Source organism: Nannobrachium achirus, assembly GCF_963921795.1.
Source record: "Nannobrachium achirus genome assembly, chromosome: 15".
Lineage (NCBI taxonomy): Eukaryota > Metazoa > Chordata > Actinopteri > Myctophiformes > Myctophidae > Nannobrachium > Nannobrachium achirus.
The window spans coordinates 25,061,614-25,074,545 of NC_137822.1; the positions used below are offsets into that span (position 1 = coordinate 25,061,614).

At 39.8% G+C, this 12,932-nt stretch overlaps 1 protein-coding gene across 1 annotated transcript in view; it reads right to left on the reverse strand.

The window, feature by feature from the left end:
- Positions 1-12,332, reverse strand: part of exd3 (exonuclease 3'-5' domain containing 3) — a gene marked incomplete at both ends in the record, with an annotated part of 59,229 nt that extends 46,897 nt beyond the window's left edge. Inside the window, 13 exons of the mRNA XM_080743512.1 lie at positions 1,130-1,325; positions 3,538-3,682; positions 4,351-4,517; positions 5,092-5,130; positions 5,412-5,497; positions 5,580-5,686; positions 6,414-6,553; positions 7,292-7,345; positions 7,992-8,189; positions 8,558-8,734; positions 9,341-9,408; positions 10,005-10,076; positions 12,320-12,332. Coding sequence (XP_080599638.1) covers positions 1,130-1,325; positions 3,538-3,682; positions 4,351-4,517; positions 5,092-5,130; positions 5,412-5,497; positions 5,580-5,686; positions 6,414-6,553; positions 7,292-7,345; positions 7,992-8,189; positions 8,558-8,734; positions 9,341-9,408; positions 10,005-10,076; positions 12,320-12,332 — 1,462 coding nt within the window. The remainder of the gene's footprint in view (positions 1-1,129; positions 1,326-3,537; positions 3,683-4,350; positions 4,518-5,091; positions 5,131-5,411; positions 5,498-5,579; positions 5,687-6,413; positions 6,554-7,291; positions 7,346-7,991; positions 8,190-8,557; positions 8,735-9,340; positions 9,409-10,004; positions 10,077-12,319) is intronic.
- Positions 12,333-12,932: the final 600 nt, after the last annotated feature.

A 12,932-nucleotide genomic window follows, 5' to 3' on the forward strand; every position in this document is an offset into this window, starting at 1 on the left:
CCATGCCTTACCCCTATCCCTAAACTTCTTTGGCTTTTTTTTACCATTTTGATTTTCTTGTTTTTTTATTGTTCAAATAGCCGATCTACAAGCTCACAACGTGTTGATGCAGATTGGCCATTTGTTTTTTCAAAATAGTCAAAAAGGGAAAGTCATGGACAAAAATAGAGATCCTAGTCTTTGGAACAGCCCAAAACCTCTGCCAAACTATACCAGGGTTAAAGTGTGCTAGCATGTTTAATACCATGTTTATATTCTGGGCTAGTTGAGGTTATACCCAGCCTGCGGTATAAAACAGGCCCAGAATATACTTCTGTACCCCATTGTTTTTTTCATTATTCATCTTTCGTTGTTTTTCCTTCATAATTTATATATTGTGGGCTAGACCAAGCTATACTGTATATATCCTGTCCGGTAAATGAAATATACCAGTATTTCAAGCGAGTGGGAATGGGATTTCTTCTAACTGGGGAAACCTGTGGCATTCCAAGGCCAATGTGGAGATAGCTCTGGCCTCCTCCCGGCTGGACGTGCAGCTAAGGCATCCGTACTAGATGCCCAAACCTCAGTAACTGGCTCCTTTCCATGAGAAGGAAAAGCGGCACTACTCCGCGTCTCTCCTGAGTAGTCTGGGATCACTTCACTTTTCGGGCTTGTAACCGGTCTGGAGCGGAAACCACAACGTGTCATGCTGTAGTACTCAAAGGACTACAATTTGTCCGGAACTATCCACCGGAAACAGTTTTAACCCTAAATAATTCCGCTTGTTGCTTTTGAAAAATGCGTTTGGTATATGCATCTTTTAGTCCAACTCGTAGCGACTGGAAAGACTACACTAGGCTACTGGAGCATTTTAATAGGGATTGGGGAAACAAACGGAGGAAACCAAATCAAAGCGACGCCGCTTCTTCTAGTGGTTTCCGCGTTGGGCGGAAACCAAACGGCCTGTTGTGAACGAACACCAGACTTTCCCCCAGAAAGCCTGGTAGGCGAGGTTACTCCTGAGAGCTTCTTCTTCCCTCCTCTTTATGGCTATCTTGCTGCACTTTTTACCTTGTTTTGTAAAGCATTTTGTGACTGTTCAGAAAGTAAAGATTTTTTATTCAACGTCCCACACCCTACAACTCACCCAGTTTAAGAACTTTGCTTTCGGAGAAGAAGGTCCTGATGAAGCCAAGGGTTTCTTCATGCTGGTGTAAACCACCATCAGACAGGTCTAATAGGAAGACCTGGTCTGACACAGCAAGCTGGATCACAGCAACACGCTGCACTGAGATGACCAGTGGAGCCCACCACTCCATGTCCACTCCAACTACACCACCTTCCTAGTGAAAGAGAGAGACTGTGAGATACTGTGTACTGAAACTGATCGGTGGAGTTATAGGTAAAACCACAAATCGGCCTGTTATAGCGCCACCATGAGGCTGATTTCAAAAATTTGAAGTGGCATTTCTTCCTCGGCCTAGTGGGAACGTGTGTGCACGATTTCATGATAATTGCACTCTGCGTTTGTGATTTGAGGCATTTTGTTCAAAAACGGCCCAATCCTACAAACTTTGGAAGCCAATATTAGCCAATCAGGATGGAATATGGAAAATCAGACAGATCCATGTCGATGACATGACTGTAGAGATACTTTCTACCGATATGCGTAACACGCTGCACTGAGATAACCAGTGGAGCCCACCACTCCATGTCAACTCCATTGTACTCCAACTACACTACACTAAGAGAGAGACTTATTAACTGTTTTTGAATTACACTGTAAAGTCCTACGACCTATGTGTTCATTTTAACACAGCACTGACTACTATACTATTGAATGTTGTCAATACTTTCTCTTATATAAATTGATCTGACTTGTTAATTCAATCAGCTGCATCTTACCATCAAGCTAATGAAGAATGACCTTTGCCACATGTCATTCCCCATCTCTCTCCCCATTTCCTGTCAGTCTACTGTCCTATCAATAAAGGCATAAAAAGCCCCAAAAAAAGAAGAAAAAAAAAAAAAAAACGAAAGTCACGTGCGTGCACACACACACACACACACACACACACACACACACACACACACACACACACACACACACACACACACACACACACACACACACACACACACACACACACACACACACACACACACACACACACACACGCTGCACTTTTTTGGTTTGTTTCATGTTTTTCATGGGTCTCACATGATGAAGCCAAAGGTCAAAACACAGCAGTAGTCCAATAAACATTGGAAGAATAGTAAGTGTGTGGTCTTCATTTATGTACTCCTGTTTAATGTTTGTAACAGTACATCAAGGCACTGTGGAGTACCACAATATTTGCTTTCTTAAATAAATTAGCATGGTTCAAAGCCTTTTGAATTGTAACTTAATGACTTCCCATGATTTACTGAGCCCCTCTCCACTCTCCCTTTGCACGCATTCATGTCCCATCAATGGATGTTACTAAATTGACTTCCCCAGTTTTTGTGTTTTGTCATCCCACAAGCTAGCATGGATCTTGATTACAGACCCCTGAAGCTAATCGAGGGTTTCCATGGTCTTCAAGATTTTGAGGTGCCAATTGATGCTGAACATTGTGTGGGGAATGAAATGCAAAACTCATCATATCAGAACCGTTGCCACATATCAATCTTTTCATTTGCGTTTTTGGAAAAGAGTTTAGGAATATTTAGAAAGCATACAAAGCATTTTATTAAAATACAAGAAATCGCTTGTACTGACCAAGGCTTATATATCCAGGTTTCTTGAAACTCACAAAAAGAAAGGAAACTTGACTTCGGTCCATTATATCTCCCCTTTAATAATAGCAATTCGTATTGTGTTTAAATCATTTTAATTGTTGATTCGTCACCTTTACAAGGAGGTACAGTTTGTAAGCATCGGGCATTTGTGGAATGAACACCACAGCCAAACATGTGGGTAGCGCCGACCCAAGATTTGCCAACATTCGGTCCATTATATCTCCCCTTTAAATATGCCAAATGGTATTTTTGTGTTTGATATCATTGTTATAATTGATTTGTCACCTTTACAACAAGGTACAGATTGTAAGGATCTGGCATTCGTGGAATGAGCAACACAGCCAAACATGTGGGTAGCGCCCCTCCAAAAATGGTCAAAATGGCATAGCATGCCTGCAATACCGTTCTTTTGGTATTCACCTGTGTTGCTTGGTTCATTGAATGATTACACTCTCCCACAGTGAAAAGGAAAAGAAAAAAAATATGGGCCATTTTTACACTTTGTTCATTTTAAGCTCAGTGCCCGATGCATGCAAGCTGTACCTCGTTGTAAAGGTGACGAATCAGGGATGAAAATGATATAAAAGACAATACAAATTGGTATTATTAAAGGGGAGGACCGAAGTCAAGTTTCCTTTCTTTTTGTGCTGAGTTTATGTCACTTTTCATTGCAAATTGGTGTGTAAGTACATTGGCCACAAAAGCAGACAAAGAGGGTTAAAAATACAACTTTGGCGTAGGTCATTAAAATGGTAGACTGACTCTTTTCTGTACCTTTAGCACAATGTCTTGGCATTTCTTAAGTCCCTCCAGGGTGTCCAAGAAGTAAACCTTGTCACGGGTGAGTGCCAGCTGGTGGTACTGTTCACAGTGAGACATGGGTGGTATCCACTCCTCACTCTGAACACAATTCCTGTGTCTGTGGAGACAGGGTGAAGTTAGTATAACTTTCCAATCTGCTGGTCTATTTCTAACTAGAGTTCACGTTGCTCACGTATAATATTAAATAATACATTTGGATGCATTATATTCTCTATATACGACACAATGCACTGCTTTTCAGTTTCTTTCAAGTTTGAGCTAAGGCCGTGTTTGGGCCGTTTTTTCAAAAAATGTTTTTTTCAAAAATGTTTTTTGGACCTCAAAAAATGTATTATGCATGATCGTGATCGCGAAATTGTATGTTTAACTCCCATACCAACCCCATCTTTCAAACATGGCAGCCATGTTTGTTTACATAATGTAAAAACATAATGGCTGATATCTCATGAATTCCTGAACGGATTTCCAAGTGGATTCTTTTGTTTGAAAGCTGTGAACAGCGTGCACACACGTGGTGCATGATCTAGGCATGGGAGTGCATGATCCGTGCACTATGAATTACATGGAAGTCTATGGAGACCATGGCATTGCGGACCTTCAAAGAGATTTAATTGATAGCAACAAAAGTGTTAATCGCACTATTAACTACACAAATCATGCGATTAATCCTGATAACAATTTTAGTCGTTGGACAACACTAATATACATACAGTATATACTTTTTATGGTGGTGGGGCTGGTGCATTTCAATATTAGTTAACTCACATGGGATCATCTGGTAGACTCTGTTGTGTGTCCCAAACACCGAAAGGCAGTCTGTCTCTGGGGACGCTGTATTGGACTGACCACCGAGCAGCTGTCTGGAGGTCAGAGTACTTGACCAGCATCTCAACCAAAAAGACCTGCAACTCAAGGTCATCTGCCACTAGATACTACGCACGCACGCACGCACGCACGCACGCACACACACACACAGACAATGTTTTAAATAAAAATTGAAAATTTAAGTGACAAATACCCCAAAAACAACAACATGCTCTCATAAGCCCCTTTTCGACTGCAGCTTTAGCACCACACCACACCACACCGCACCACATAAAAATATCTACATTTTCCATTACACAAAAGTACCCCTATCGGTAAGGACAAATATTACCCTTTTAACTGTGATTATAATACAATATAAATTTGTATTACAACTATCCTAAATTATAATACAATATAATAGTGGTTATAACACAATAGAATCTATTATCATGTATTACAACTATATCCTGTTGGTCTAAATGAAAAGTCAGTGAGTGATCAGTCATTATGAAGTGTTTGGCCCTGTTTGGCCTAGCTCAGACCTACTCTAGATTGGATACTTTTTAGTACTACCTTTAGTACCACTTTCACACCACTCTACCCAGGTCCTTGTAGTGGAAAACCTGGCACAAGTGGGCGGTGTGGTGTGGAGTGGTGTTGGGCCAGTGGAAAAGTGGCTATACAGTACATGAAGATTACCTCTACACGATCTCTCCAGTTCTCCTCCCTCATGGTTTTCTATAATAATAGATAATTGGGAAAGGAATACAACAGACAAGAAAATAATCTCATTTAAAATGCAGATCATTTGGCATTTTTATTTCTTATAGCTTTATAAAACATTTTGTTGCTCGATTTATCTAGAAAAACGAGTGCCATTCTCAAGCCAACACCCCAAAACCCATCGCTGATTGACGCGGAGGGAGCCCTTGTGTTGGTTCATGTGATAACTAGGGTAAGGGTTATTAGTATTACTACTACATAGTACAATTGTATCAAATATATTGTTGGTTACTTACATCTCTAAACATCTTATATGTGAAGTATTGCAGAGAGTCTTCTTTTCTCTTTTGCATGGCATTGGGACACAATTCTGCACACAGCTCTACATAAAAGAGGAGCAGTTGTTAAATAAAATACAACAATTTGGTCACTTTTGACTTGTTCATTCACACTGCACGCTGTACCTTCATCAATGTTGAATTTCTTTATCAGCCTAAACACATGTCTGCTGAGCACTTTAGCACCGGTCTGCATAACGTTGTGTTGGGAAAGGACGAGGTCTGGGAACTGCCTGCAGACGAGAGCACATTCACACACAAAGAGCAATGAGAAGGTTTCTTCCTCCCAAACAAATTACACCATGGGTCTTCAATGTTTTCAGGCCAAGGACCCCTTAGCAGAGAGAGAGATGAAGCAGGGACCCCAACATATTGGATAAATGTGTGATGGAGATTCTCATCAATTTCATAGATAGATTCATAGACTTAACCACTTAAAATAGATCATAAATAAAATCGTCGATACTTAGTAAACTTGACCTTTCACTCTGTACTTGTTCTGCTCTTTTTTACCTATACACCAAACCTATTTTTGTCTGAAGTTCTCCTCAGAGTATAGGGATGCGAGGGTTCAATAGTTCAATTAAAATAATTATCCTGGGTGTCCGCTGGCCTACTGGTCCAGGCGCACATAGGCATTGATGAACAGCGGTTCGATTCCCGATCGGGGCGACCTTTGCCGTGTGTCACTCCCCATCTCTGCCCCCATTTCCTGTCAGTCTACTGTCCCATCTAATAAAGGCATAAAACGCCCAAAAACAAATCTTTAAAAAAAGGAGAAAAAAAAAGAATGATCCTATCACACAAGGATTTGGTGGCTCCCCTGCAGTAACTCTGAGGACCCCCTAAGGGTCCCGGACCCCCTGTTGAAGACTCTTGAATTACACTTCAAAGTTTTTGGACAATGGACAAAACATTTAACACACATCCATGGATTCCATGCACACAGATTGTCCATACTTGCTTATGTTGCTCACGCTGAAGTCGGGATGGCACCAGGAGTCCAGGAGTGTGACCAGGTGTTTTTCCAGCGCCTGGTGGCCTGTGACATAGGCTTCTGCAATACACAGCTTGTCGTGCAGGATCAGTGGTATACAAATCTATGGGGCAAAATTGTGTCCAGAACATTAGCAATGTCTAGTTTGTCGAACCTGTGGATATTTAGAACAAAATAATAAACTCAGCACAAAAAGAAAGGAAACTTGACTTCAGTCCATTATAATACCAATTTGTATTGTGTTTTATATCATTTTTATCGTTGATTCGTCACCTTTACAACAAGGTAAAGCTTGTAAGCATCAGGCATTCGAGGCATAAGATACACAGCCAAACTAGATATAATGGACTAAAGTCAAGTTTCCTTCCTTATATACCCAGGAATAAATGTTTGGCAGTGTTGTAATGTCATGATGATTTCGTGTAGCAGGACGTGTACTTTTTTTTTTCTTCTTTTTTTAAGATTTGTTTTGGGGCTTTTATGCCTTTATTGGATAGGACAGTATATTGACAGGAAATGGGTGGAGAGATGGGGAGAGACATGCGGCAAAGGTCGTCCGGATCGGGAAACAAAGCGGCGACGCCGTCAGGCATCAATGCCTATGTGGCAATGCCTATGCCAACCAGGTACTCGCAGGAGGTAAAAAAATAGTAAAAAGAGTAAATGGTGCTCACGGATCAAACGGGATCAAGGCATGTGTGTAGAAAAACATTTTATATAGTTAAGAGTATAAAATATAGGCTTGCCAACCAGTCTTAAGTTCAGAATCAGAACACGTATTTTCTACTTCATAATAAACAATTTAACTAATTTAACATCAACATACAAATACACCTCTCACCTCTTCCATGTCCAGTTCATTCTGCAGATTCAATTTCATGCCTAGAACAGCTGACTGATGAAAACAGAAATTAATTAAGCACCAATTTTAACAATCCAAAGCACGGAATAAATCATAATTCCACAATGCTGCTGCCAGTGCCAATACCAACCATGTAGAAATACAGCATGTCGGAGTAGTTAAAGGTGATACACCATGCATTTAAAAAGTATTTATGTCATATTGTTTATGTCCCAAAAACGTTTTTCAAAAGGTTTGAGGCTAAATTACCACTCCTGAATAGAGAGCCTCTCTCATTTTTGAATGGCTCTCAGAGAATTTCAGCTGCAGTACCACCTTTGGCCTGAACTGCGCCACCCCCCCCCCCCCCCCCCAAAATCCTTTTTTTTTTTTTTTTGAAAAAAACGTTTTTTTTTATTTTTTTATTTTTTTTATGATGACGTCAAAATCGGCAGATGACATCACAATCGGCAGCAAATCTGGATAGCCTGTTTTGAGAACCCGTGGGATACTTTTAACCTTCGCCTTCTCAAAACCAGAGAAAGACACAACGGTCAGAAATGGGACTTTGTGAGGATAGAAGGTGCTAGTGGGACCCCCAAAAAAGGTTTTAAAATAGGAAAAGTGAAATTTCATGGTGTATCACCTTTAAGGAAGATGAAATCCTTACAGTAATGAAGCTACAGTAATAGTCACTTACCTCTTTGTAACATCTGAGACCTTGGAGCTTCATGGTGGTCAATCGGAGCACACTTGGGTCCAACGACTGGAGCCGGTATATTTCAAGGAAAGCATCCATGGAGGCAGGGTGCCAGGTCAGCGGAATCTTTGTCAGCAGTCCTAAGACTCGATGCTTTAGTGCCACTGCCTGCTCCTCTGAGACCGAGTCAAGGGTCACCTGATGGTGGTTGACGAAAACATTTCAGAGAAATACACCATATTATGTAGAAAGCAAAAGTAAGGCACTTTATTTCATAAGAGATGGAAAAAACTGCTATATATATCATCATATAAAACCTGACACAAAAAGTTCGGAAATCTAACTTTGGTCGATTATATCTCCCCTTTAATAAACCCAAATGGTATTGTATTTTATATCATTTTTATCGTTGATTTGTCGTCTTTACAACGAGGTACAGCTTGTAAGCATCGGGCATTCGAGGCATGAGCTACACAGCCAAACGTGTGGGTAGCGCCGACCAGAATTTTGCCAAAATGGCTTGCAATATACAGTTTGAAGCTATTTCACTGATAGGTTTAGTCAACCTGTGGCTGCTTCTTTCGCCATTTTTGAAATTCCTCCAGGATGCCGTTGACCAGGCTGTTCATGTTATATACTGATTTCTCCAGAAAGCCCTCTAGGACTGTCACTAGGTCCTCCAGTGGGTTAGTCAGCTCAGAGAAGCCCTGGCAGACCATCAAACGCATCTGGGGAGAAAAGGACTGTGAGAGGAAAGAAAGGAAGGTGAAAAGGTGGAAGTAAATGAGAGTGAAAAGAGGGAGATAAAAGGTTCTCTTTTTCTGCAGCTAAATAGTTATTGGTGTCATCTACGTATGGTATCATCTTGGTGAGTAGAATGAACACTGTATGAAACAAAGTATGAACATTATGATACTTAAATGGATAAATCAAGCCAAGGTATAATCTTACTACCTTCCTTCCTACTTTTAATTCTCATACAGTTTGACACACACAGATAAATTATATATTTCCCCAGAGGCCTTAACAGCATCAAATATAATTCATGAAAATGCCTTCCAACCTTTACTTTAATTTGTGAAAGAGATGACATACAGTACACTAAATAGCCTTGTCAGATGTCACCCATTTCAAGTACACATTCAGTATACTGTACCTTCCTAAAGACTTTCTAAAGACACAAGACACACACAACAATCATTATAGATACGTGTAGCCACCACACACACACACACACACACACACACACACACACACACACACACACACACACACACACACACACACACACACACACACACACACACACACACACACACACACACACACACAGTTAGTGTGACTCTCACCTTCTGTGTTCCATTGCTGCTGTACCAGACCTCCACAAGTTGGTCTACAAGCACGGCAGGTTCAACACCTGGGAGTCACACACAGACACATGGACACAGATGAGGTGGGGTTATATATATTTTGACCTTTGGCCCAATCAACCTGTCATTGGACCAAACGTGTTAAAGCTATTTATCCACACTTTGCTATCAGCCTGCCTTTAAAACACAATACCTTAAACTTTATGTTACGATACAGTATATTTTAAAAAGTATGCGCACACATACACACAGGTATATATGGCAACTGATTTCCCCCCTTGGGATAATAAAGGTATCTATCTATCTATCTATCTATCTATCTATCTATCTATCTATTAATAAACATGTAAGATACAGCAATGTGGAATGTCAACTAAGGACTAGTAAAACAAAGCAGTCTCACTACATTCATATGCAAATCAAACTTATGACAGTCAAGAATATTATATTATTTATGCAAACAAACACAGAGGATGATTAACAACAATAAAGGTAGGTAACTAAAGTTCTTACTTTTAATCATGTACTTGTATCGTGTACATATAGAAATGTATATTTATTAACACGCGCACACGTTTATGAGTCACTCAATTTCAAAGATATGTGCACTTTATAAATGATCACAGTGATCTGTGCAATGAACCTGATGTCTCCGGTGTAGTCATCTTGATCTCTTTCTGGAGGCTGTCAGTCTGTGTGATGCTCACTCCACAGCCTGACACACAACAGTAGGGGAGAAAGTGAGGGCAGGACAAATCAAAGAGGGAGAGAGAGAGAGAGAGAATTAGGTGGGGGTACTATAGCCTGGCTTTATTAGCCATACTATATTCACACTGCAGTTAACTGCGTGAGTATATATACTTGTGAGTGTATATATTTCTCCCTTGTGTTAACAGCGGTGGATAGAGTTTAGCTGTGCTAGGCTAGGGGTACTAGACATAAGGATCGGTGCTAAGTAAGGATGGGACGATATGAACATTTCATGTCACAATTATTGTGGCCGCCCAAATAATAGCGATTAACAATATTATTGCGATGATCAACATTATGCTTAAAGCTATTAAAATTACACTTTTTATTAGGACCCCAGCATCCATATTATGGGGTGAACTTTCACGAATAGTCGATCTATAAGCAGCTTGTACTTGCAGATCGACTATTTTTGGCAAAGAGATCTGGTGGAAAAGAACGTACTAAGCAAGCTCTTTGCAGGTTTTACTGAGGATTGAGGGTTTAAGTGGTACCGTATAGGGGTATGCAGCTCAGCAAAAGTAAAATGATGTATGACGGAGGACAATGTCACAAAAAAGTAAAACCTCCGCAATACGAATATTGCGAGTGGTTTATTTTTGTTTTGTTTTTTATCACGATAAAACGATAATAACAATTATCGTCCAACGCATAATCGGCGCATTACAAGAGGGAGCTCATTGACTAGTACAGAATGTGACCCAAAAGCTACACAAAATGTGTAGCAGTTTAATCAAAGGGCATCAAATAAAAGCTGACATAAAGCAGCGCAGAGGCCATTCTACCGATGAATTGATCAGTGTCGCAGTGGCTTCCCTGGGGATCCCAGACTTCATGTGGCTTCATATGACTTCAATCGTCTATATCAGGGGTCGGTAACCTTTTTGACATGAAGTGCCATTTTTTTATTTTCTTGAAAGTCAAGTGTGCCAAATCAACATTGTTTATTATGACACTACGTCAAAAATGTAACATTTCCAAAATGTCCATAAACATAACCTATATTTCTTCTTATTCTTTTGAAATATTTTCTTTCACATCAGGATGTAATGATCATTAGACTCAAGCCATAGCAAGAGCAATGTCCCACCTATGTAGCCTCGCAGACCCCGGCATCCCCAGTCAGAGTTCAGAGTGTGAATGAATGTAGTATTATATGCAGGATGCAATTTACATACAGATGTGAGAGGACTTCATTTAATTGACTGACTACATCTTTTAAAATAAAAATCTCTCACACTTATGCCAATGTGCCAGGGATCACGGCCACGCTCCCCTGTGCCAATGTTGGAACCCGTCCCTACGTTGCCTACCCCTGGACTATATTAATGATGTCTCGGTACTATGATGTCAGTAAGTCATCTCCATATTTGGGCCAAGTTTCAGCCCAATCCGACATCCATTGACTTCCAGTATACATTTTAACTAATTCAAGTTCTATATAGTAGAAAAATAAATACAAATGAATAGAATAATCAACTGGCATTGTCAGTGGAATTGCTTAGGTAGAGAACAGCAATATTAAAATAAAATAACACATTGAAGCAGGAAATAAGAGTTACTTTTAAAATGTATGTTGTCAAGAGTGAAAAGGTAAATTATTAATATTATTATGGCAACATATTTCTTCATGAGGAGATTTGACATTCAGCACTACTATAATAGCTTTTTATTGCAGTCACTTATGTTGCCTTGCTTCTACCCTACCCCCATCTAATGGCAACAAAGTATATCACACACCCAACCCAACACACTCAAGTGTAGACCTATGTTTGATTTCACACTGTCGTGTCACAAGTCTTGTGTGAGTTGTCAACAACAACAATGTTCTTAATGTTCTTATGCTTATGCAAACACAGGATATTTCGCTGGTGATGTACAGTAAATGGACAAGTTTATAAAATATTTACGATGAATGATATCGATATGGCGTCAGACAGACAGTCAACACAGTGATGTTTCTCTGCCAATTAGCTTGCAAACTCCCCAACGCTAGCCAGGTAAAAATAATACATATTGGTACAGTTTAATGTGTACACTTAACACCTAAAGAAGGTTAGCTGGTCTTGCTGGTATCATTTAACTAATTCAATAAAGTTAATGTTTAGCAGAAAAATCAGTGGCACGCTCACTCACCGTGTGAAACGCTTGCTCGTCATGTAGTCAGAAGCGTCAAGTCAAACTAGGCTGATGGTTGACTTCCGCTACAGCCTGTGGCCATCTGGCGATTTCAAATTAAAGCGTAGATTTAGGGAACATTGTTACGCGTGTGGCGTGGGTAACTCTTTTATTTTGAAGGACAACTAACTCAACGTCAGGCCAGCTGTTGCTCACGAGTAGATACATGACATATCAGGAAGCAGAAACCCAAGTCAAGTCAAACTCCTATTGCAATGCATGTCTGTCTGTATGTTTAAATAATGTAGGACTACCAATGCTTGTTTGAAAATATATAAATGGAAATCTCATCACAGTACTGTATATATATATAGTGTGTGTGTGTGTGTGTGTGTGTGTGTGTGTGTGTGTGTGTGTGTGTTTGATTGCTAATGCCTGGATACTAAAGAAAGACACACCTCCACAATAACATAATGGATGAAGAGGGGCAAAAAAAACAAATAATAGAGAAATAAAAAATATATGGATGTAAGTATATATAAACAGGAAAAATAATGAATATTGAACGTAATACATGGGGAAAATAATAATCAGAAATACATGGAGGCCTAATCAAAATAATGGCCAATAAAAACATAGGCCTAATGATGAAAATAAACGAATACAAAATAAAAATAATTGTGCATAAAGTATTAATTAACTT